General features: G+C 38.0%; 1 protein-coding gene across 1 annotated transcript; it reads left to right on the top strand.

The window, feature by feature from the left end:
- The first annotated feature begins 23,013 nt into the window (after positions 1 to 23,013).
- Positions 23,014 to 23,958, top strand: LOC109674343 (olfactory receptor 1f45-like). The gene has a single exon (XM_020151336.2). It carries the CDS (start codon positions 23,014 to 23,016, stop codon positions 23,956 to 23,958), a length of 945 nt encoding a protein of 314 aa, XP_020006925.2.
- The last annotated feature ends 1,659 nt before the right edge of the window (positions 23,959 to 25,617 follow it).

Here is a 25,617-nt window from a genome sequence, read left to right on the forward strand (position 1 = left end):
GGTAAAGAGATAGGTAGGAAGTTCAAAACATGAAAGTATTTGATGTCCCCACTGCAGAGGAACTAATACAAAAACCTTAAAGTGACAGAGGTCAATTTGAGAAGGGGATCAGGATCTAGTGAAAAGGTCAGTTAGAGATGAATCAACTTGGGAGGTAACACATTTGTACTTGGAAGCAATGCTAGGAATCTCTCTATATAGTTATCCTTCTCTCAACTAGGAAACTGCTTTGTCTTTTTTATTATTGCTTATGTTTTCTCTTCAAAAAAATTAGAGATAAGGGCAGAACAGGTTAGCCTGGAAGTGTGGAGGGGTGGAGAGGTGAGAGAGGGGGTGGAGGGTGGGGGGAGAAATGGCCCAAACAATATATGCACATGTGAAAAAATGAATAAAAAAAGCTTGACTATTGTGAATAGTGCTGTGATGAACTTTGGTGTACAAGTGTCTGTGTTTTATCCTCTCTTTTTTTCCTTTGGGTAGATGCCCAGGAAGCAGTATCACTGGCTCATATGGCAGCTCTATCTTTAGCTTTTTAGGGCATTTCCATACTGTTTTCCATAGTGGTTGTACTAATTTGCATTCCCCCCAGGAGTGTATAAGGGTTCCTGTTTTTCCGCATCCTCACTAGCATCTGTTGTTGTTTTTGCCCTTGATTGTGGCCATTCTAACTGGGGCGAGATAATATTTAAGTATTGTTTTGATTTGCACTGTTATAACTATGGGACTTGAACACCACACACACACACACACACACACACACACACACACACACTTCATCAACAGGCCATTATTTCACTCATTTTAGAGACATAAGGCTAATCCAGGACCATAGGACAATTGCCTGCAACCTCAGGACATCATACACATGCAACTGAATGTGTTGAGCTTGGGGACCCTGAGTTGCTCTCTGAGAAGAGGGTGGAAAGTTACTAAGCTAAAGCCAGCCTGGAGTCAGGAGCTGAGGTTTAAAGAGAGCCTTACCTGGGTATGAGTTGGGAGTTTTGAGCCATATCTGTGCTGTGTAGTATAGAAGCCACTAGCTACACATGGCTATTGAGCAATTAAAATGTGACCAGTGTAAGCAAGAAATCTAGTTATTTATTTAGCTTTAATTAATTTAACTTTAAAATTTAAAACTAAAGTTTAATTTTATTTGTGGGAAAGAAAAACTTTAATTTTGGGACAGCTTAAGTAAATGAATCTACTTTTGAATACAGATCAAGTTAACTTTAATAAAATATTTAACATCTGATTTAAGATATACTCTAAGTGTTAAACACAAAGAATTTGGAAAACAGTGCAAAGAAGAAAGTAAATTATGTCATTAATAATTTTTATATTGATTATATGTTGAAATAATATTTTGTATGTCTTGGGTTAAGCAAGTATATTATTAAAGTTCATTTTAGTTTTTAAAAAGGTTTTTAATGTGGCTAATTAGCCATTAGAGTGAAGATCACACAAACCAGATGAAATACTAAGTAGTTGTCCTTAAAAACATCAAATAAGCCAGACACAAAGAACAAATGTTGTACAAGTCCACTTAAATGAGGTATTAGAATTTTCAAATTCATAGAAATGGAAAGTAGGTCAATAGTTAGCAAAGGCTGTGAGGATTGGGAAAAGGAAGTTAGTGTTCAGTGGGTTCAGAGTTTCAGTTTGGGGAGAAGAAAATTCTCTGGAGATGGATTGTGGTGATGGTTGTGCAACATGCTTAATGCCACTGACCTGTAAATTTAGAAATGATTAAAATGTTTGGTGGTGTGTGTATTTTGCCACCAAACAAATTTAAGGGAAATATATTATCAGAGAGACAACAGGTTATTGAGTAGTGAAGCCTCACCTGCCAAGATCAAGGAGTGGACTCAGTTCAGTGACCTTACCTTGTTGGAGTCTCTGCTCTTGGAACCATTTATTCCTTAGAAACATTTTCTGATCCACAAGAGGGTGGTTTGTGCAGTCTCCTTGGCTTGGTTCTATTAAAATTCCATTATTATATCAAGATATCCATTATTTTGTAGTGCTGTGGCTCAAACCCACAGTCTTGTGCATGTTAGGCAAAGGGACAACCAAGTTTTAAAGTTGCACCAACAATAAGAACTAAGTAAATTCCTGACCAAATCCAAATGATGAATTTATGTCCCATAATCTGTGTCATGGAGATAAGCGCTTCACAACAAACTCCAGATGGTGTTGCTAACTGTTCACATGGCCATTGAAGGAAAGTTTTTAAAGTCCTTATGTCACTTGGGAAATGACAGTTAATTCTACAAAGATTCTTTGTTCCATGCCCTATGTTAGGTATTCAAGGATACCTGAAAAGTTGTTGGGTTACCTGCATATGAAAAACTTACAGCAGAGATAAATATAAAACTCAGGAGTAAGGTAGGAAAACATAACCTGAATGTGATTATCCATATCACTCTAGGGGAAGCAATATTTTTTTGGTCAGAGGAGACAAGGAAATTGAAACCAAAAAATAGCCTCATGTGTAAATGAAAGTAAGAAGTCTTAGCACTGAATTTGTCACACTCATGCCTATCAGTTCATGCTTCAATTATTCTTTTTTAGTTAGGATAAGGTGGGTTATGCTGAGGTAACACATCAAGTTTAAAATTTCAGTGCATTAGCACAACAAAGTTTGTTTCTTAGTCATTCCACACCTCCAGATGGCAAAAGTTGTTCACTCCGCATATTCAAGGACTCACATTGACAGAGGCTCTACCATCATGAATTGGAGCCCAGCACCTCTGAGGTCACTGCACTATGGTAGAGATGGATGGAGGAGACAGCTCGGCTCTTGGCTGCCTCAGGACAGTAGTGACACACAATTGTGCTCATAGTTCCAACCTAAGAGCACAGAAAGTGGAGAAATGGAAGGGTGTCTCTACTAGAGATTGTTTAATTGTAAATGTCAGAAATGAACTAACCCACTTATACCAAAAAGAAAATTCATTGTAAGTATACGAGGGAGATGATAACATCAAAGAGAAGGCTAAAGAGACAGCTTTGAACACAGGGGACTCAGGAATCCTTGGTGGTTCTGGAGACCAGGAAATCCTTGCATGTCTTTTGGGTATCATCACTGGAATGAATAGCCTTTTGTCTTATTTTAGTACTGTGTTTTTCCACTTAAAATCAAAGTCCTAGGAACTATGTTGGGGAAAGAAAAGGTAGGATGGAATCTTCAATAACTCCTTCAATTTAATATAGTACAAAGGCAAGGTGCTTGAATTTTTCTCCTTAAATCAGCATCAAGTGCAATAGGTGAAAGAAGTAGTTTCCCTAAAAGGAAAATCAGAATAATTAGATGTGGAGAATGGACATATCAGGATATACTTTTGTCCTGGTTTTCTTGATTTTAACTTAGCTAAGCCCAGAATCTCAGGGACCTTTTTGTGGGAACTACTAATTTAGTTTGAAGCAAGAATATTTGAGATTCAGGGTATCTTTAGTTCAGATTTTAAATTGAGGGTATTGTCTTTTCCAATTTTTTTTCTTTTTTATAGTACTGTGGTTTGAATTCAGGGTTTGCAGCTATTGGGTAGACACTTGTACCACACCTTGAGACCTTTTTGTTTTAGGTTATTTTTCAGGTAGGGATTTCATTTTTCTTCCTGGGTTGTCCATAAACCATGATTTCCTACCTATCTATCCTCCCACAGGGCTGGCTTTGTACTGTGAGCCTCCCAATCTGTGCCTCCTAAGGAGTAGAGATAACAAGCATGAGTTACTGTACCCCGCCATGTAGTCTCAGTTTTACACACACACACACACACACACACACACACACACTCATCTAAAACAGTCACTGCAGACCTCCTTGAGTCTGTGAGAAAGTGTAACTGCCACTGTTCTGGGCTTTGTACTCTGTATAGAGGGATATCCCAGGTCAAACAGAGCATCCAGTTCAGCTCAATTACTGTGGACTTTCTCTTCTCCAGTTAAGCCCTCCAAATACTTCCAGTATTGAGCTTTTATTGGGAACAGAGGCTTTGCTGGCCAATGTTCCTTGTCAATTCATTAGCCAGAACTGGGTCATACGTCAAGTTGAATGGCACCAATCACGTAGTTAGGGGAGTGATGGCTGGTATAGGGCCTCACTGTCCTTGAGATCAAATGATTTCCACCTGCTATCTGACAAATTATGTTCCATTCATCAGAAAACAAAAGCACGGAAGGAAGCAGCAATTGTGTGGTCCACCAAGAGCAGCTTAGTATATTCTTAAATAATTCCCCAAATCATTCACCCTGTTTCCTGAACTGCTCCAAACCTACTTTTAGTTCCCAGGATGTCTTAGACTATTTCCACCTTCCTGCCTCCTCACCTCCTTATATTCTGTCAATCAAGATGTTTTCTCCTTAACTATCACAGTCATCTCACCTGGTGTCGTCTCAGGTTCATCTAATGATTGTGGGCCTGCAGCAGACCTAAGAATTTGACCAAAGCACATTACATGCATGTGTGGACATTTCGCAATGAAACCCCTTTGTACAATTAATATATGATAATAAAAGTTAATGTATGCTAATAACTAATAAGTTTATTTCTAATAAACTCCTGGGTGATGATACTGCTGCTGGTCTGGGGAACACACTCTGAGAATTGCAGCTCTAGCATTTATTATTCTCTACTTTGATCTACCTGCCCTCTATAAAAGCACAACACATTTCTTAGGGAGAGACACATCAGACTGAATTTGCATCCCTCACTCAGAATGGAATATGCCACACCACTGAATCACAGCCAAGTTTCAACATTTATAGCTCATACCTTTGTTCAAAAATTTCTGGCTCTTTCAAAAGCTCACTGATTCCTCTTAAAGTAAGTTAATCCTCAGGAAGAAGATTCTTTTCCAGTCAACTCATGTCTAGGACATTAGTGGCAATGTGTTTCCTCTACCATCCAGACAATTGTTGAGACTCTAGGAAATGTGAATATCAATCACACTGGTTCCCAGAAGAGAGTCTCTAGGAAACACTGGCCTGTCAGGGCTTCACCTGCAAATCCTAACTCTTCCATTTAAAAGTTGTACAACATTTGGGGACTTATAGCTCAGTCTCAGTTTTGCTATGTACAAAATCAATATAATAATGCTTTAGTTCATGGAGCTGTTAGGAGTATTAAATAATATAATATAGATGTACATTATATATGTGTGTGTTGGATACACACACAAACACATGTATATATAATAAATGTCGTGTCTGGAAGTTGCTCAATAAATGTAGCTCCTTTTATTACTATAAATGTTATTAATTTTATTAGCCTTATTCTCTCTCTGTTTCTGAGCCCATATTTTGCCTAACTCATTGAGCCCATAAGAAGGAAATTTTGGCTCTGAGATTTATCCTAAGAGAATTGTGCATAATTTTGTTTCTTGGGCTTTAGGTGACAGGGTTTAGCCTGCCCACGGTTCTACATACTGAAGAGTGGATGCTGCCTCTTCTACTGAGATGTTCCATAGACTGGGGAGATGACAGCAAGGTGATAGCTCTAGATGCTTCTCTCAGAAATAGAAGAATTTGAGGATAGCTGAGACAATGCAGATAAAGAAATAGATAAAATATAAGAGGGCTACTAGAGAAGTTAAAATTAAAAGACTAATGATACCAAGTTTTGACAAGGATGTGTAGCAACTTAGAGAATCAAACATTGTAATTATTTTGGAAAACTGCTTGATAGTTTTTAGGAAAGCTAAACACCTTTTGACTCAGCAGTTCTACTACTAGGTATATATCAAAGAGAAATATTTTAAAATGTCTATATGAAGCCTTGTGTAAGAATGTGCAAAGCAGCTTTACTCATAATAGCCAAAACTAGATTATAAGCTAAATATTAGTCAACAGGAGAATTGGTAAGAAAAGATGGCAATCATCCATGCAACTTAGTACTACTCAGTAATAAAAAAAGGAGCAGTATAGACAAATTTCAAAAACACTGTGTGGAGCAAAAAAAGCCAAGCCTAAGTGTACATGTATGAGCATAGTGTATGGCTTCGTTCACATGATGTTCATAAACAGGTAAATTCCTATATGATGATATAAATAAGACCAATGATTTCCTCAGGATGGGTGACGACTAGAAAGGACATGAACAATTTTCCAGTATAATGGAAATGGTCTGAATCTCAACTAGTATGACAACAATATAGGTGAATACATTAAACATTTTCATTAGTATAAATTAATTGTACAAAGAGGTTTCATTGTGATATTTACATATATGCATATAATGTACCTTGAGCAAATTTACCCAGTATATATTACTCTTCTTAATCCCTCTCACTCCTCCTCCACCTTTTTAACAGTTCTAAGTGAGTTTTGCTATAGTATTTTCTTATATATAATGTACAATTATCATATTCAGCCTCCATTACCCTCCCCTTTCCCTCTCCCCCAACACACCAATTCTCATCCCCTAAAGAGTCCCTCTTTGACAATCATGCCCTATTATTATTGTGTTTTAGGTCTAGATTCTGCATACAAGGGAAATCATATGATATTTGATTTTCTGAGCTCACTTAGTAGAATGATCTAGATGACATCCATATTTCTGAAAGCATCATAATTTCATTCCCTCTGCTGAATAATGCTCATATATATCACATTTTCTTTATGCAGTTGTCATTTGTGGGGCACCTAGGCTGGTTCCATAGTTTGGCTATTGTGAATAGTACTGTTATAAACATGTGAGTATGGGTATCTCTACTGTATGTTGACATACATTCCTTCATATAGATGCCCAAGAGTCATAAAGCAAGATCATATAGTCATTCTATTTTTAGTTTCTCGGAGAACTTCCATACTAAGTTTCATATGACTGGACTAATTTACTTTCCCATCAACAGTAGAGGCTTTCTTTTTCTCCCAGAACCCCACCCTCATTTGTTGCTGTTTGTTTTCTTAATGATGGCTATCCTGACTGGGAAAGATGGAATTTCAGGGTCATGTTAATTTGTATTTCATTCATGGATAAAGGTGATGAAGATCTCTTCAAGTATTTATTGGCCATTTGTACTTTTTTGAGAACTGTTTGTTCAATTCATCTGCCCATTTATTTGTTCTTTTAGAGTTTAATTTTGAGGATCTTTATATATTCTGGATAGTAATCCTTTGTCAGATGTATAACTTGCAAAGATTTTTCTCAAACTTAGTGGGTTATCTCTTCATTTTGGTAATTGTTTCCTTTGCCGTGCAGAAGCTTTCTAGTTTGATGTGTGTGTGGGGGTGTCTTTATGTAGACATTTGACTTTTAGGTCTAGATTCTACATATGAGGGAAAACATGTGATCTTTGTGCTTCTGAGTCTGGCTTACTTTGTTTAACATGATGATCTCCGGTTCTACCCATGTACCTACAAGCTACATAATTTCATTTTTATTTATGGCTGAATAATACACCATTGTTTATACATTAATATTTATTTGAATTTTATTTTTTTGTCATATTATTATGGTACAGGGGGTACATTTTGACGTTTACAAAAGTGATTACAATACATTTTTGTGAATTTCACCCCTTCACCATTCTATTTTATTCCACCTCTCCCGTTTCTTAGGATGGATTCAACAGGTCTCATTTTTTTCCATTTTCATACATGAGTATGTAATATTTCCACCATATTCACCTCCTACAGCCTTGCCTTATGTCCTCCCTTCTCCCAGTGGTACCAGATAGGACATGCCTTTAACTTCCTGTACTTTGTTCTTGAAAAAAACACATTTTTGTTTGTTTAAGATAGCTATATAAGAAGTTGCATTATGACATTTCTTTGTAAATATGTGTTATATCAATTCAGGATATAACACATATTTACAAAGAAATCCCCTTCATTTTTTCCTTATCACATTAGTGCCCTTCTATGTTGATTTCAGTAGGTTTAGATATTCTATATTCATTATTGTATAGAAACTACATCAACCATATTCACCTTCTTTACTTCTTTCTTTTACTGTCTACCTCCTATTAGTGCCCTCCTATTTTTCATTCTTGTACTTTGTGGTTTAGGTGTCTGTTCAATGTTCAGTAGGATTTTTGACTTGGGTAATTATACCTGTATGTGCATTATGCTTAAGTCATTGTAACCTTCCTCTATGGGACTTGTTCCCTTATCCTGTGTTGTTTAACAGTTTTCAGTATGTTTCATTGTGGAGCATTCCTACATAGATGTGATGTATTCATTAATTATTTGTTATCTTTCTTTCTTTTCCTCCTCCCTTGGTCTCCTCTACAAATTCCATTTTTGAGTATATGTTTTTAATATATTTATATGCATATGTAATATTGCTTATATTTGTGTTGAGCATATATTCCATGTATGAGAGAAAATATGCTGCCTTTGGTTTTCTGAACCTGGCTAGTTTCACTTAAGATGAAGCTCTCCAGTTTCATCCATTTACCTGCAAATGACAAAATTTCATTCTTTGTGGCTGAATAAAATTCCATTGTATATAAATACATTTCCTTAATCCATATATCAGTTACAGGGGATTGGAGCTGTTTCCAAAGCTTGGCTATTGTGAATAGTGCTACAATAAACATGGATGTGCAAGTAACTCTATTATATCCTGGCTTACATTCATTTGAGTATATGCCTAGGAGTGAAGTTGTTGAATCTTATGGTAGTTCTATTTTTATTTTGAGGAACCTCCATACTCCTTTCCACAGTTGTTGCACCCATTTGCATTCCAACCAGCAGTGGTTAAATGTTCCTCCCCCCACCCTCACCTGCACTTGTTTGTGTTATTGATAGCCATTCTGATTGGAGTGAGGTAAAATCTCAATATAGTTTTGATTTGAATTTCCTTTATGGTCAGGAATGTTGAACATCTTTTCATGTGTTTACTGGTCATTTGTACTTCTTTTGAGAATTTTCTGTTCAGTTAATTTGTCCTCTTATTCATTGGGTTGTTGATTCTTTGTGGGATTAGTATTTTTGAGCTCCCTGTATTTTGATTATTAATCCCTTGTCAGATAGTTTCTTCCATTCTGTAGGATGTCTTTCAGTCTAGTGACTGTTTCCTTTGTTGTGAAAAATTTTTAGTTTGATGCAGTCCTATTTATCAGTCCTTTTTCTTAATTTCTGAGCCATTGGAGTTTTATTCAGGAAGTTACATGTTCCAGTGTTTTCCATATTCTTTCCTGCGGTAGTCTCAGTTTCCAATCTTACATTAACAACTTTGATCTACTTTGAACTGATACTAGTACAAGGTGAGAGACTGGAATCTACTCTAAATCTTCTACAGATGGATATCCAGTTTTCCAAGCACAATTTGGTGAAAAGACTATCTTCTCTCTAATGCATGTTTTAGGATCCTTTGTCAAAAATCAAATGGCTTTAGCTCCACAAGTTTATGTTTGCATCTTCTGTTCTTTTCCATTGCTCTTCATGTCTGTTTCTGTGCCATTACCACACAGTTTTTACTACTATGGTGCTGTAGTACAGTTTGTTGTCAGGTATTGCTTTGCCTCTTCAAGGTCATTTGTGCTTCCATATGAAAGTTAGGAATGATTTTTCTATCTCTATGAAGAATGTCATTGGAATATTGATGAAGATTGCATTTAATGTGTAGATTTATTTCAGTAGTGCAGTCATCTTCACCATGTCGATTCTGTCAGTTCATGAGCATTGGCTGTTATTCTATCTTCTGATGTCTTCTTTGATTTGTAGTTTTTGTTTAAATTTTTTCTCAGGCAGTTTTGAGGTTACTGTGAATAATATTGTTTTCCTGATTTCTCTCTCAGATGGTTCATCATTGCTATATAGAAATAATACAGATTTTTATATATTGATTTTCTATAATGCTACTTTGTTGAATGTGTTTATGAGATCTAGGAGATTTTTGGTAGAGGTTAGATACATCGATTTTTAAAATACTGAAACAATCTTGCATCCCTGGATAAAGGACACTTATTCATAGTGACAATATATATATATACAGCCAAACTTTATATATTTTTCTTTCTTTCTTCTTTATTTTTATTGTCTTTCTCTGGCTTTGTTAACAGGCTTCTACTGTAAGCTTGCAAAATGAAACTGGGATTCCTTATTTTTGTTGTTGTGCTGGGTGGATTTTACAAAAGTTCTTACAGTGTATCAAATATATCACACTTCAATTCACCCCATCCAAAGTTCTATTTTATCCCTCCTGTCCACATTCTTGGGATAGTTTCAACTTGTATCATTTCTGCATTTACATACATGTGTACACAGTATTTGTACCATATTCACCCTCTTAGGTAAAGGTTTCTTCAGATATTTTATGATGAAGGAACGTCAAAATTTGTTAAAGTGTTTTCATGCATCTATTGAGATTATCATGTGATTTTTGTCCTTTATTTTGTTTATTTGTTCTATTGCATTTATCGCTCTATGTATATTGAAACATCCTTGCATGCTGTAATGAAACCAACTTGATTATGGCATATGATCTTTTTAGTACATTGATAAATTCAGGTTGCAAGTATTTTGTTGAGAATTTTTGCATCTATGTTCATGAAGGAAATTTGTCTTTCATGTTCTGTGTGTGTGTGCCTTTATCTGATTCTGGTTTCATAGAATGGGTTTGATGGGCTTCTTCCTTTTTCATTTTATGGGATATTTTGAGTATCATTGGTGTTGTTATTCTTTCAATGTCTGATTGAAATTGGCAGTGAATCAATATACTTTTGTTAGAATACTACTATTGCTTCAATGTTATCACTTATTATAAATCTGTTTAGGTGATTCATATAATCCCAGCAACTCAGGAGGGAGAATTGCTGCACAAGGTCAGTCCAGGCAAATGTTAGTAACAGTTTATCTAAAAACATATGAAAACAGGAAGAGAGTCTATGGGTGTATGCCTCAAGTAGTAGAGCACCTGCTTAGCAAGCATGAGGCCCTGAGCTCAAAACTCCAATACCACAAAAAATAAGGAACTCCCTCACAACTTTTGACAAATTCGTATTTTATAATGGGTCACCTACTGAGAAGTCTTCACTTCTATATTATATTGTTCTCTATGTGTAATATCAATGTGTGTTGGTCACAGATAACTCATAAAACTTTTACTTAAATTGTGGTTTATAAAGCAGATAAACATAATTTAAAAGGTTAACTGAAATCATTTAGCACCTTCTGCACTAAAATATACTGACTTTATTAAGAAAAGAATGCATTGTTCATCCAGAATTTTTGGCCCATTTGCAAAAGAACTCTTACACCCCAGAAACACAGTGCATATTATATTACTTATATTTATTTAGTTCAACAAAATATTTTAGGTTTATTCCTAAAAATACTAAATATATTCTTAATTTAACAATGTATTACAGCATCAAACCCAACACTCAAAATTCCACTTTTATAAAGCATATTATAACCATGGGAAATTATTTGATACAAATTCTTGCCCTGAAACCAAGCAATCACATTTCCAATTGCATATAAACTCCTCAGAACATGAATGGTCATTCAAATAACTCACAGTGAAAACTCACAACCAAATAACTCCTGGAGGAAGTTGACTCTTAACATGCTTCTCAAGTGGGGATCAAAAATACAAAAAAAATTAATGACCCAATAAAGAATTGGGACACTGAACTAAATAGAACTTTCTCTTTTTAAAAAAATTTATTTATTTTTTAGTTTTTCATTTTATCATTTTTACACTTACTCATATGTGTATACATTGTTTGGGCCACCTCCCTCCTCACCACCCTCTGCATCCAGGCAGAACCTGTTCTGCCTTCTTGTTCTCCAATTTTGTTGAAGAGAAAACATAAGAGATAATAACAAAGACATAGCATTTTGCTAGACTGAGATAAAAATAGCAATACAGAGAGATTCCTAGCACTGCTTCCATTGTGTATGTGTATTGCAACCCACCTTGGTTCAGACCTCTTCACTACATCCTGGACCCCTTCTCATAGTGGACTCTACCAATTTAAGTTTATTATATTTGTTCCTCTACAGTGAGCATATCAACCACATTCAAGTTTTAGGTTTCCTTCCCTTTCCATATTCCTCCCATGCACATTCTCCCCTTAGTATCTGACCCATGTCCAATAATATTACTATATTTGTTTCAGATCTATAATCCACATATTAGAACATAAGATATTTTGCCTTCTAAGCCTGGCTAACTTTGGTTAAGTTGATGTTGTCCAGTTCTATTCATTTACTTGAGAATGACAAAGTGTCATCTTTGTGTCTGAATAAAAGTCCATTGTGTATAAATACCACATTGTTTTAATCTATTCATTGGTACTGGGGTATCTTGGCTGTTTCCATAGCTTGGCTATTGTGAATAGTGCTGCAATAAACATGGGTGTGCAGGTGCTTTTGTAATAACCTGAGTCGCATTCCCTCAGATATATCCCTAGGAGTTTTATTGCTGGATAATATGGCAGACCTATGTTTAGTTTTTTAAGAAGCCTCCACATTGTTTTCCAGTGTTTGTACTACCTTACATTCCCACTAGCAATGTATGAGGGTTCCTTTTCCCCCACATCCTCGCTAACATTTGTTGTTGGTGGTGTTCTTGATGATAGCTAGTCTAAAAGGAGTGAGGTGGAATCTTAATGTGGTTTTGATTTGCATTTCTTTTATGGAAAGGGATGGTGAGCATTGTGTTTATTGGCCATTTGGATGTCATCCTTTGAAAAAGGTCTGTGTAGTTCAGTTGCCCAATTATTTATTGGTACATTGATTTTTGTGGAGTTTACTTTTTGGACTCACTGTATATTGTGGTTAACAGTCCTTTGTCTGAAGTAGAGCTAGCAAAGATTTTTCTCCTCCTCTGTGGGTGGTCTCTTCAATTTAGAGACCACTTACTTTGTTGTGCAGAAGGTTTTTAATTTCATGTAGTCCCATTTGTCCATCATTTCTCTAAGTTGCTGGGCTGCTGGAGTTCTTCTGAGCAAGTCCTTGCCTATACCTATGGCTTCCAGGGTGTTCCCTGCTCTTTCCTATATAATTGCATGGTTTCTGTTTGATATTAAGGTATTTAATCCACTGTGAGTTGGTACTAGTTCAGGGTAACAGGCATGGATCTAATTTCAGTTTTCTGCAGGCAGATAACTACTTTCCCAGCAGCATTTGTTGAAGAGATTTTCTTTTCTCCATCATATGTTTTTGTCACCTTTGTCAAAAATAAGGTGGGTGTAGATGTGTAGATTCATGTCTGTGTCCTCTATTCTGTTCCACTGTTTTTGTGCCAGTATTAGGATGTTTTTATGGCTATTGCTATAGTTCTGTAGTATAGTTTGAAGTCAGGTATTGTGATATCTCCAGCATTGTTCTTTTTGCTCAATATTGCCTTGTCTATTCACAGTTTTTTGTGTTTCCAAATGGACGTTAGGGTAGATTTTTTAATCTCTGTGATGAATGCCATTGGGATTTTGATGGGAATTGCATTGAAGATGTAGACTGATTTTGGTACTATAGCCATTTTTATTATATTGATCCTGCCAATCCATGAGCATGGGAGATCTTTCCACCTTCTGTAGTCTTCCTAGATCTCTTTCTTCAGTGGTTTGTATTTCACCTTGTAGAGGTCTTTCACATCCTTTGTTAAGTTTACACCTAGGTATTTGATTTTTTTAGGTGATTTTAAATGAAATTGTTAACCCTCATATACTGCTGGTGGGAATGTAAGTTTGTGCAACCACTATAGAAAACACTATAGAGGCTTCTTAAAAAACTAAAAATAGATCTGCCATATTATCCAGCCATACCACTCCTAAGGAGTATAGAACTAAAGGAATGTGACTCAGGTAACTACAAAGGTATCCATACAGCCAAGCTGCCCCACTAGAGATGAATGGATTAAGAAAATGAGGTATTTATACACAATGGAATTTTATTCAGGCACAAAGAAGAATGAAATTTTGTCATTCACAAGTAAATGGATGGAACTGGAAAACATCATCTTAAGCCAAGTTAGTTAGGCTCAGAAGTCCCTCACAGGCAGATTATAAACCTAAAACAAATGCATTAATATTATTGGACATGGGTCACACACTAAGGGGAGACCATGTATGGGAGGGATTGGGACAGGGAAGAAGACAAAAAACATGAAGGTGGTTGATGTGCTCACTGGATAGAAATGAATATAGTAATCTTAAACTGGCAGAGGTCACTATGGGAAGGGGATGAGGAAGTAGTGAAGAAGTCTGGTAGACATAAATCAATGAGGGTTGTAACACATATATGCATGGAAAAAACCCAAGGAATCTTCCTGTATAGGTATCCTCACCTCAAACTAACAAAACACCATGTTTTGCTTCAAGAAAACTGGAGAACAAGAGGGTAGAACAGGTTCTGCCTGGGTGGGGGAGGGGTGGACTGGGAGAGGTGGCCTAAATAATGTATACACATTTTAAATGTGCATATGTAAAATTTAAAAACGATAAAATAAAATTTAAAAAATGCAAACATTAAATATCCTCTTTGAAGTGAATTAATTTTTTAGGAAGGAGGTTCAAGACAGATTTTGATCATGATTCAGAGAAGGCAATACTGTCTTGGAAACAGGCAGGTAAAGCCATGTGAGGACAGGTAGACCTCAGGTCATTGGAGACAAATGCACTTTATGATCAAAGGAAATTATAACAAGATCCTATTTTCCAAAGAGACTCAAATAAATAAAACAATACTTAATATTAAAATACATTGCTATGATAAAACATATCATAGTGATGAGTAGGTTCACTCAGCCATTATTGATGATAATTAGTAGAACATTTTCTCAATGAATTTCTTCTCCACAGTTTACAGGAGTTAAAGAAATGATCATCTCTTTGACCCTGGATTTTCACTCTGGGGTCTTAGAAAAAGTTCAAAGAAAGGAAAAGGTCTGTATTGTCATATCATCTTTAATAATTTATTAACATAATAATAATAGTTTTAAAATGTGTGTAATGTCTAAATCATGAAACATTGAAATCATTAACATGGATACTACTTGGTGAACTTTTTAATAAAATTTAAGGTCTGTGGTTAAAATTGAAAAGAAAAATTCTTAGCATTATACTGATATTGGAAGGGAATAGTGCAAATACAAATACTTGCTTTGCTAGGATATTCAATCCTTGTCAATATTTTAATACATTCCCCATGTTATTTTTATTCTGAAAAGTATACTTTAAAAAACTGTGTGTGTGTGTGTGTGGATAAGTAATAACAGATTAGAAGAATTGAGTTATTCAGTTCATCTGTGATGAAAAAAAGTTATGGAAGCCAGCTGTCAACATCGATTATCTCATGCAGGTGGGGGAGGTGGGGAATTAGGGGAGGGTTTTTTATCTTTATGAATCTCTGTATTTTTAAATTATTATAAAAATCGTGTATTTCCTCTAGGATAGGAAATGAAACATCAAATGAAATAAAGAGAAAATGGGGGAAAGGAAGAATATTATGTCTTTATTTAAAAAAATTAATTTAAAAAGAAAAGCAGTATTTGATCCCATGAACTATACACAAATGGCTAATATGGTAAGATTTGTGTTATGTTTATTTCAACATAATAAAATTGTTTCAGAAAAAAAGGAAAGAGAAAGAAAGCATGATTCAGGAGTTTACAGCCTGAAAGTGTCGGAGAATCCCTTTCTTTGAGCTAATGCCATTATTCTATGGCAACTATGTTTCCATTGCTCAGTAATACTTAGCATTGTTAAATTTCAGAAACACCTAAAGATAGAACCCCACGTTACCCCATGTTGTGACAACAATGATACTTTAGGGGACATAGTCACTATCCCCAAACCTATTTGAAATAGCTACTGCAACATAATGATAGTACATCTTTACGACTGATCAACAGTAATTTCATGTTTATCCAGACAATAGAATCAAAATGACTTCTTAATATGATACAAGTCAGGAAAATGAAAGATAGAACAAACTCTAAAACACTCAGCACATAATAGGAATATTAGAGGGATATTAGAAGTATCAGCCATCATGTGGGTAGTGTTTGCTGTGTGTTGAGCACTGTTCAAAGAGTTTTATTATGCTCCTTGATTCATCTGGTCTACATCGTATCTTTATGTAGCAGGTTTTACTATCTCCTATTTTGCAAGTGAGACACTGAGGTATAAAACTGCAATAAATTCTTCAAGGACTCATAGCAATTAAGGACAGAGAATTGCCAGAACCTCACAGAAGTGGGGATCTTCCGCCTGCTAGAAACTTGTAGAAGTAGCTTCCTTCCCTTGCGTTTCCCTGTGCTCCCTCTGCATAGAATGTGGCTCAGAGATACTTCCCATGTTCCCAAATCTTTCTATTCTGTTTGGTTCAAACCCTCACTTCCTCCCAAAAGTGCTCCCTGAATACCCAAGTCTCAGGCACAGCTTCTTTTCTAAGCCCCCACTTCACTTACTGTCCACAATTGTAATTATCTGTGCCCAAGTCTTCTCTTCCCAAGTTGAATTAAACTCACATCTTCAGAGTTTTATATTTTAAAGCATAAGGAGATTATCACAGTCATCACTTCACCCTCCTCAATTTACCAATGAGAAAATTGAGACCCAGGGGTAAGAAGTGACTTCCTCAAGGTCATGGCAGTTGGGACTTGAATATCTCACTCATTTCAAGACTTCTCTGGCACTCATGAGAGATAAATAGGACTGGCCACTCCATGGACATGGGATAAATGTCAAATGAATGAGTGGTCAACTTGATGAAGTTCATTCATGGGAAGTGATTGTCAGCTCCACATGTATTAAAAGACATGGCAGGAGATGCAAGGACAGGAGAAGAGAGGGGAGGAGAGGAAAGGAGAGAAGAAGAGGAGAGAGATGGGAGTGGGGGGGGGATAGAGAGAGAGAGAACCTTAGGAGTCAATGGTTCAGCTAGGAAATCAAGTAGCTCTTTCAAATCCCATGGGGCTCTTTGCTGAAGACAGTGAGGATAGTCCAAAATCTTTAGAGCAAGGACAGAAATCATCTTGTTTTGGTATCACTGGTCAGTACTGAGACCCTGGCATCTCCAGTCTGACCACAGAGTGAGAGGGGAGCAAACTTCAAGTCCATCAGGAGTACCTCCACCCACAGTGTGAGGCTTCACTTCCCTGATCCCCATTGTGCTATCCTAGTGACTCTGCTAGCAACCCTGGTTCCTTCTTCTCTTCTCTCTCCTCAACTTGTAAGTGAGGTGGGACCTCTGTGTCCTGAGGTGGACCTGGGACTCAGAAAAGGGCTATCAGATCCACACTTTTCTCCTTACAGTGGGATAGGGAGGAGGAGCTCCTCCCTGAGCCAGGTTGCACAGTGTAGATACAGCCTTAAGGGTGACGACCATAGCTGTTGGTGGGGGAAGCCAGGAGGAAGATACCCAGATACCCTGGCTGTTGTCTTTAACCAGCCTGTGCATCTCAGGCCATCATTGGAAGAAAGCAGAGGAGTGACAGCATCAGCTTCTGAGCACAGTAAGCTGAGGGGCATCTATCCCAATTCTGGGTTTCCAGACATCTTTGTTCCCCCTCTGCAACTCTGCCTCTCTATAGTAGGGAAGGAAAGGGGAGCCAAGCTGGTTCAGGGCAGAGTGGTTCTCATGGGATGGTGGGGTACAGAGGCCACTGTAGCTCCCCATAGATTTTTGTGGATAATTAATTGTTGGGTGATCTCCTCTGCTCCAGCCTGCATGTCACTCCTCCCACATTTAACTGTGGAACAAATCTTCCTCTCCAAGACCTACCTGCCATACTGTTATTTCTGACACAAGCAGATTGGCTTCTGGGTATGTGCAGTGAAGAGCAGAGCCCCTTCACACTCACAGGTGATTTGTTAGAGGACAGGCTGGGAAGGAGGAAATCAGTGGCAGAAAGTTAAGGAGGGTGAATCAAGAGAAAGGAAGATAAATAATCCACTGCTGATGCAAGGCAGACATCATGGAAGTAGTCTGAACCATAGAGTGGATTCAGAGCCTGTAACTGGAATCTTGGCTCACTCCCAAACTGCTGTATAACCTCAGGCACAGTGTTCTCCAGGCATTGCTTCCCAGCTAGTGATGTGGTATTTGGTAAGGTGGTACCTAATATGCATTACCTGTTGCCAGTTAGCAAGATAGGAAGGTGATCGCTATGATTCTTTTTAATCTCTCAATGTTCTCCTGGCCTGGTTTTCAATTACCTGCCTGGGATGGAGTAGATGCAACAGTTAAGATTGTTGAATAAATTGTGGAAGAGAAATGAGTGAGTCAGTTGACAGACGAATGCAGAGGAAGAGATGAAGTCTTTGGAATACAAAGGATTCATCTTGGGTTAAAGCTGACTTGAAGAGAAATGTATTTGGTACACCAAAAACAGAAGTATTCGGGCTGATCAGGAAGAGGCTGGATTCAAGGAATTGGATAGAAGCACTCAGGACTCAGTGTGTTGGGGCTAATAATGGTTTCCCTGTTTATCACTGCCCAGTCCTGATCTCTTAAGGCAGACATACCCATGGCAAGAAAGAGTGAGTGGGAAAAGGGAGTTGGTAAGTGTGTGTCTATGTGCAACCTTGTTCTGGGAGAATCCATTGAGATCCCTACATTTCTGCATTTGTTTATTGTGTGTGTGTGGGGGGGGGGCATCTGTGTTTAAGTCATCATGTGTATGGATTGTATATGTTTCTATGTGTTAGCTTGTGAGTCCATGACAGTTAGCCATATGTACCTATGTGTGTGTGTCTGTCCTAGTAAATGTGAATATATCTCGGGCAAGGCTGTGAGTGTGGATGCATCAGGACATGCCTGTGTCTTTTTGCAGGTGTAGATTCTTGCTTACTTCTTGGTGTGTCTGAGTGTTTGCTACATTTATGAGACTTTGCATAGAATAGCAGCCTACCTGGAAGACATGGTTACTGGTCCTAGGTCTTACACATCTCTGCTTCATTTTGTCACCTTAAATAAATCCTTCTGAACCATTTGAAAGCAGCACCTGAAATACTTAGGGCCCCAGGAAGAGCTATGCATCATCATCAGCATTCAGCATCCAGCAGCCCAGTACTCGGCCGATTGATTCAGGAGATGCTAACAAAATTCCAGCAAACGTATTTCCCCATCATTTATAGTAGTTAGTAGCTATGAGTGAGTGAGAGTGTGTGAGTGTGACATTTATTAATATCTACCATTTGCTATGTGTTTGTCCCACTTCTTTTAAGATGGAGTCTCACCATGTTGGCCAGACTGGTCTCAATTCCTGGGCTTAAGTAACCTTCTGGCATCAGCCTCCTGAGAAGCTGAGACTATAGGCATGCATGCACCACTATGCCTGCCTTTTAATTGGAGGTAGAGAGGGAGGGAAAGAGAGAGAAAGAGAGAGAAAGAGCCCTAAAGAGGTTTAGTAGCTTTCCTATTTTCCTTTGAAATTTTAATTGTCTGTAGTATTTCTGTGGGAGCCTTTCTTGATTTCCAGGAGAGTTAGAAAAAACCCCTATGCAAGGCCAAAGGTCAGATGGGTAAAGACAACTAAATACTTAGTTATATACTTAGAATGTTTCTCATCTGGTGGGGAATAAGAGTATCACAGCAGGAAAAATATCAGTAAATGAGATCTAAGTTTAAATGAGGGTTGCAAGAAATTATAAGACTGAGAGGAGAAAGGCTGTTAGTTGGCTGTAGAAGTCCAGAAACCGCATGGAACATATTGGTGGATGTGGACTCAGGGCTGGGTATGCGGATAGGCTAAGAAAAGTATTCCAGACAGGTACATCATGCAAAGAAAGCTTGTGAGAAATTTGTAATAGGCAGTGAAAAAGCGAACCAGGGTGGGAATGGGGGAAGAGAAAGCCTAGGGCAGCATTTGGAGGTAAGACTGGAGAATGTTCCTGGGAGCCATGTTTGAAAACCTTGGACACTAGGCTGCACTGAATCAATGGGAAATGTGGAGCTGACCAGACAATAAAGTTAAGTGGGAAGAGCATAGCTCAGGAATTCCCAGGGCCCTTACAGCTCTGGCTTTGTCTCTCTCTAAGGTTGATCTCTCTACCCACAGGAAGCACATTGGAGTCTCTGGACTGAAATGGATAGCAATGTATCTGCCCTCAAGGCTTGGGATCTCTGGCCAGGAGGGAGTCCAGCCTACAGTCTCTGCAGGAAGTGTTTAAATCTGGCACACTGCCCTGCAGGTGAGAGAACCCAACATGTCTCTGCTATTTTCTTGCTTTGTATTCTGTCTTCCTCCCTACCCCATCTCCATCCACTCTGCACAGTATTAGAGAGAAGAGATCACATTTTAGATCCAGTCCTTCCCAAAAATATCTTCTTATGCCTTCACATTCCCTTTTCCCTACCTACAATGTCTTCCACTCCCAAGTGTCTATGTATCTGGTAATCTACTCATTCTTTCAAATCAATTTAGAATCCTATTTTTTGGAGTCTTCCTCACATCAGCCAGGCAGAGGAAATTAACCCAAGTGTCTATGTATCTGGTAATCTACTCATTCTTTCAAATCAATTTAGAATCCTATTTTTTGGAGTCTTCCTCACATCAGCCAGGCAGAGGAAATTAAACCTACTTCTTTCCACAGCTGAGGGTGGTCTTACTATATTGCATGTAGGTGGAGGTCAAGGGCAATGGCTGATTTACCACTGTAGTCCCAGTGATCAACACAATCCCTGACCTGCAGTAAACACTGAATAAATGGCATGAATTTTATTATTGAACTACTCTACTGTACTATGGAACTCCTCATTGCCAAAACCCAGCTAGAACACTGTGTCAAAATCCTGTTAAAAGATGTTGACAAAGCAAAGAGAGACCAGAATGAAAAAGGACCTGTGAATTAGGATATATAAGAAACGATCTATGCCACAAGGAATGTTTGGTTTGAAGAGGACTTAATAGACCTAGCAAAGATTCCCTTGATCACTATGTAAAAAGCTGCAGAGAAATCACTCTTTGCATGGTTGTCGTTAAAGTCCTGAATTGCAGCCATTTGTAGAAGTTATAAGAGAGCAGGTTTCAGCTGGAATTAAGAAAAAAAATGAAATAGCTAAGAGAACTGAAGCTCTGGATTCGTTTATCTCAAAAAGCCATAAAGCAGCAAAAAGAAGCAATCAGATGTTGAAGGAAAGGGAGCTAATGTCTATTAGCATCTGTTCTCTGTAAAATCCTTGTGCATACATGACTGCATTTAATCTTCACATCAATCAGGTAATTGAGGAATCAACATCTCCATATTATAGATAAGGAGAATGGTGATTAAATGAAGGTGGGTCCATGTGTCTACATAGCCAATCAGAATTAAAGCCCAGGTGCTATGACTTCAAAGCCATGCTAATTCTGTTGTGTCACACACCCACCTAAAGAAAGTTTGGGAAGTGAAAGTCAAGGGTTCTGCAAAGGAGGATCTTGCATCACCTTGCAAGATTGGAGGTCTGTCAAGATCCTGGTTTCATTTTAGGAGTCCAGTATATGATTTCCCTGGGATAGCTCCCAAGTGACAATGATAGAGAATAAGAGAAATGAAGACATAGCATGTACTTGAAGCTTGTCCTGGAAATTGATAGTTGCACTCACAAGATTTTGCCCATAATTCTCTCCCCTTTACCCTCTCTTCACCTCTGTTTTCAGTCATTGCTCTTAAAAAAATCTTCATTCAACAAATATTTATTGGATAAGTTTTGTGTTCAGATCATTATAAAGGGCCGTGCAATACAGCTCATTCTTGCACGGAGCTTTTCTGCTATGTTATCCATTCATTCTCTGGAAACTCACCAAAAGCTTGACATTTGACCCTTCCTCCTCAGCAGGTTAGTTTAGTAGTAGAATATTTTGAAAGACTTTGGAGCAATGGGGGAAAAAGTGCAGTATATTAAGGAAGAGATTGAATAGGGGACAAAATGTATGTATCATATCTGAGATCATAGCAGTCTCTTGGTTAACTGAGAAATTTAGAAGTTTTCTGTCCATCTGATTTAGGCACTGAGGTCAAAGTAAGAGCAAGTCTTGTCTTAGTGTCATCAATGGATGTTTCACCCTCTTCATTCCATGCCTTCTCTACCAACAATCCTATCTAAGCTCTTCTCACTCTCTGGAATGCTCTCTCCTCCTAAAGAGCAGTATGTCTGTTTGATGAACTCCTAATTATTCTCCTAGATGCAATTCAGGTACCACTTCTTTGAATTCTTCCCCAACTCCTCCAGGAAGAGTAATTTACTCCTACTTGATTCTTAAAATTAGAAAAGCACTAATTTACTATGCAAGATGCTGTAGGCCAAACTATTTGAGGGCAAGAAACTAAGGGTCATTCATCTTGCTATCTCCTACAGTAGCCAGTACAGGAGGCAGGAACACATACTCCATGGCTCAAATCCAGTCCACCACCTATTTTGTAAGTGAGATTTTATTGAAACACAGCCATGGCCATTAATTTATGTTTTGTAGATGGCTGCTTTTGCAGTACAATGTCAGAAACCATATGGCTTACAAACCAAAAATGTTCATTATATAATTCTTTAGAGAAAAGGTTTGTCAGTTCCTGAAACAACACATAATATGGGATAAAAATGAATGGCAAATGAAATAAGGTTTTGTGCAGAGATTAAGACCTGAGTCTTAACTAATAACTGGCTAAGCAAGTAAAGTTGATGACAATTGATGATAGACTAATGATGGATATACATCCATCATTAAGTAGATTTGAACATTTTATGTGTGCCAAGCGTGGTTTTAAACTATTTTAAAGTTATTATTGACTTTGTCCTCATAACCAGCTCCAGAGATAGTTAGTCACAGTAGTTTCCTTGTTAAAGAAGAAGCAATGAGAGATGTCACACCACCCTGGTGGCTCAATCAGGACACAAAATTAGGTTGGATATATTCCATAGTTTGGGACTAAACTTATATCCCAGAACATCCTTCTGAAATTCATTTTCTTCACAAAATTAGGTTTATTGGATGACAGTGTGATTTTTGAATGCATTTTAGGAAGCAGAAACTTATATGATCAAAATTTTGGTACATACAAGAACCCTACCTAGAAATCTCCAAAATCATATTTGCCTCATCTCTTCCCTCAGTGTTTCCATCTGTCCAGGCACTCCATGGCTCTGGCTAACCTCACATCCCACCCAGAGATCTTCCTCCTTGGTTTGATGGATGACACAGACAGCCACCCACTGCTGTTCCTATTCTTCCTTAGTGTTTACCTGCTCAATGCCCTGGGCAACCTGAGCATGGTCATGCTGGTGAGGTTCAACAGGGCTCTGTGCTCCCCCATGTATTATTTCTTGGGTCACCTGAGCCTGGTGGATGTCTGCTTTACCACGGTTACTGTCCCTCAACTGCTGGCCAGCCTGCTCCACCCTGGCCAGGCCATGTCCTTCCAGGCCTGCTTTGCACAGATGTACTTCTTTGTGGCCCTGGGCATCACTGAAAGCTATCTCCTTGCAGCCATGTCCTATGACCGTGCAGTGGCAGTCTGCAGGCCATTGCACTACAGTGGGGTCATGACGCCCTGGCTTTGTGCTTGGCTGGTCGTGGCATCCTGGATCGTGGCCAACCTGCACTCGTTGCTCCACACACTGCTCATCTCTGCACTCTCCTACCCCCGCTATGCTCCAGTGCCCCACTTTTTTTGTGACATGATGGTGATGCTCAGCTTGGCGACTTCAGACACATCCTCTGAGGAGAATGCAATCTTCTCTGAGGGCCTCACAGTGGTGCTGATCCCGCTGCTCCTTGTGTCCCTCTCTTATGCACACATCCTGGTGTCAGTGCTAGGAGTGAGATCAGCGAGTGGCCGATGCCGAGCCTTCTCTACCTGCGGGACTCACCTGGTGGTGGTATCACTTTTCTTTGGCTCTGTCCTCTCTGTCTATTTCCGGCCATCTTCTGCCTACTCAGCCAGCTATGACCGTTTTGCTAGCGTGGTCTATGCAGTGGTCACACCGACCTTGAACCCTTTCATCTACAGCCTTAGAAACAAAGAGGTAAAGGGTGCTCTAAAGAGGGGGTTTAGATGCAGAGCTGTACCCAAAGCTGTGTAAAATCAGATCTGGATGAACTGACATTTCGGAAACAATTATCAAAGTCTCTCTCACTCTCATTTTCTCTCTCTCTCTCTGTCCTTTAAGAGCTCTATTAATCTTGATATTTTCATTCAATAGCATTTGATTGTTTGTGTTTGTTAAATACAAAAAATAGACCTGCATTGTATATGACTATGCTTTTATTACAGGTACCATGAAGTTAGACAGTACGTTAAATTTGTTTGTATATTACCAGAAGCTTGAAATAAGGTCTACATTTTAAGTTTTGTAAAGTAAAAAGGTGTAAAATGAAGGTAAGGAAAGAGTGTTATGTGTGGAGAGGAAAGGAAAAGTGTAAACAGTAGAAATGGGTGTGCATACAGGGAAGCCTGAGCAGCAGTAGAGGTCAGAGGAATGTTTTAAGGAGGTTTTATTGAATGTGCTGCAATGTCACCTACAGCCCTGCTGACTCCAACCTGGGAAACTTCAGTAAAAGTCTAGTTACCTTACAGTGGTTTAAAATTATTAATTCTATTCTTCACAGACTATATCCACCATTTTCATTGTAAAAATTCAAAATGAGAGATACAGGTTAAATTTTCCTTCACCCCCCATCAACCTCCATCACTATCTTACCTTCTGTCTCTCCCTACCCCTCCCATTATGAAACATAAGTAAATAAATGGTATCATTTTATATGTATCATTCTGCAATTTCCTTTTATTATGAAACAGAACACCTAGGCAATCTTGCTATATCACTACAGATAGAACACTTCCATTTTTAACCTCATGGTGTCGAACCTTTGAGTTGATCTCTCAGAGGTTACTCGTTTCTCTGTTGATGAATATGTTAATATCTTAAGATGCTTTTTCTTATTTTTTACTATTAAAAGGATGTAACAAATATTCTTGCCATAAAAATAACAAAAGACAACATTTAGTGAAGACTCGTTTGTGGCAATCCTGGGCTTTACTGCTCCATGCACATGTCTCCATCAAATGGAAGATCCTCGAGGAAGACACTGTTATTCCCATTGTGCAAGAGGAGAAGCAGGTGGAGAGAAAATGAGTAACTGTCCCAGTGCCCTGAGCCTAATAAGGTAGTCTTCAGTGACTTGTAATCTGTTCTCTTTTCCATCTTACTGAGCAGATTTTAGTAATATACAAGTTCTTAGAACCTAATTGTGTCCATGTTTTAAAATCTTTATTATTATTTTTATTTGCTTCTTTTTATTTTTGTTATAAGCATGTATTAATAGGGTTTGGTGTGATATTCCACCACATACATACCACATGCACTGATGAAATTCAGCACCCCATAATGGACCATCCTCCTTTCCCACCTTGAATTATTAAATTGCACAATTTGCTTTTCATTTGTCTCCTTTTTATTTGTTTAGTTCTTTAATTATGCCTTTTTTCTATGTTGTCTTGTTTTGGATGCTAAATTTTAATTTGTTTTAATAATTTTTCCAAAGAAGTAATATTTACTGCAATTGACATTAACTCCATTATTTCTTGGAATTTGACTCCTTCAATGTTTTTTTACTTCATCTTTATTAAGTCTTCCCTCTTAATTTCTTCATTTTGATTTCATATTACTTTTTATCTAGATTCTTGAGGCTTATGTAGCATGTTAACCCACTGTTAATGGAAAGTGACATCTCTTCTCTGA

This window comes from Castor canadensis, chromosome 11, assembly GCF_047511655.1.
Source record: "Castor canadensis chromosome 11, mCasCan1.hap1v2, whole genome shotgun sequence".
Classification (NCBI taxonomy): domain Eukaryota; kingdom Metazoa; phylum Chordata; class Mammalia; order Rodentia; family Castoridae; genus Castor; species Castor canadensis.

What these genes read in the sequence shown, in the direction of transcription:
- LOC109674343 (XM_020151336.2), top strand. Translation starts at nt 23,014, where the DNA reads ATGGCTCTGGCTAACCTCACATCCCACCCAGAGATCTTCCTCCTTGGT.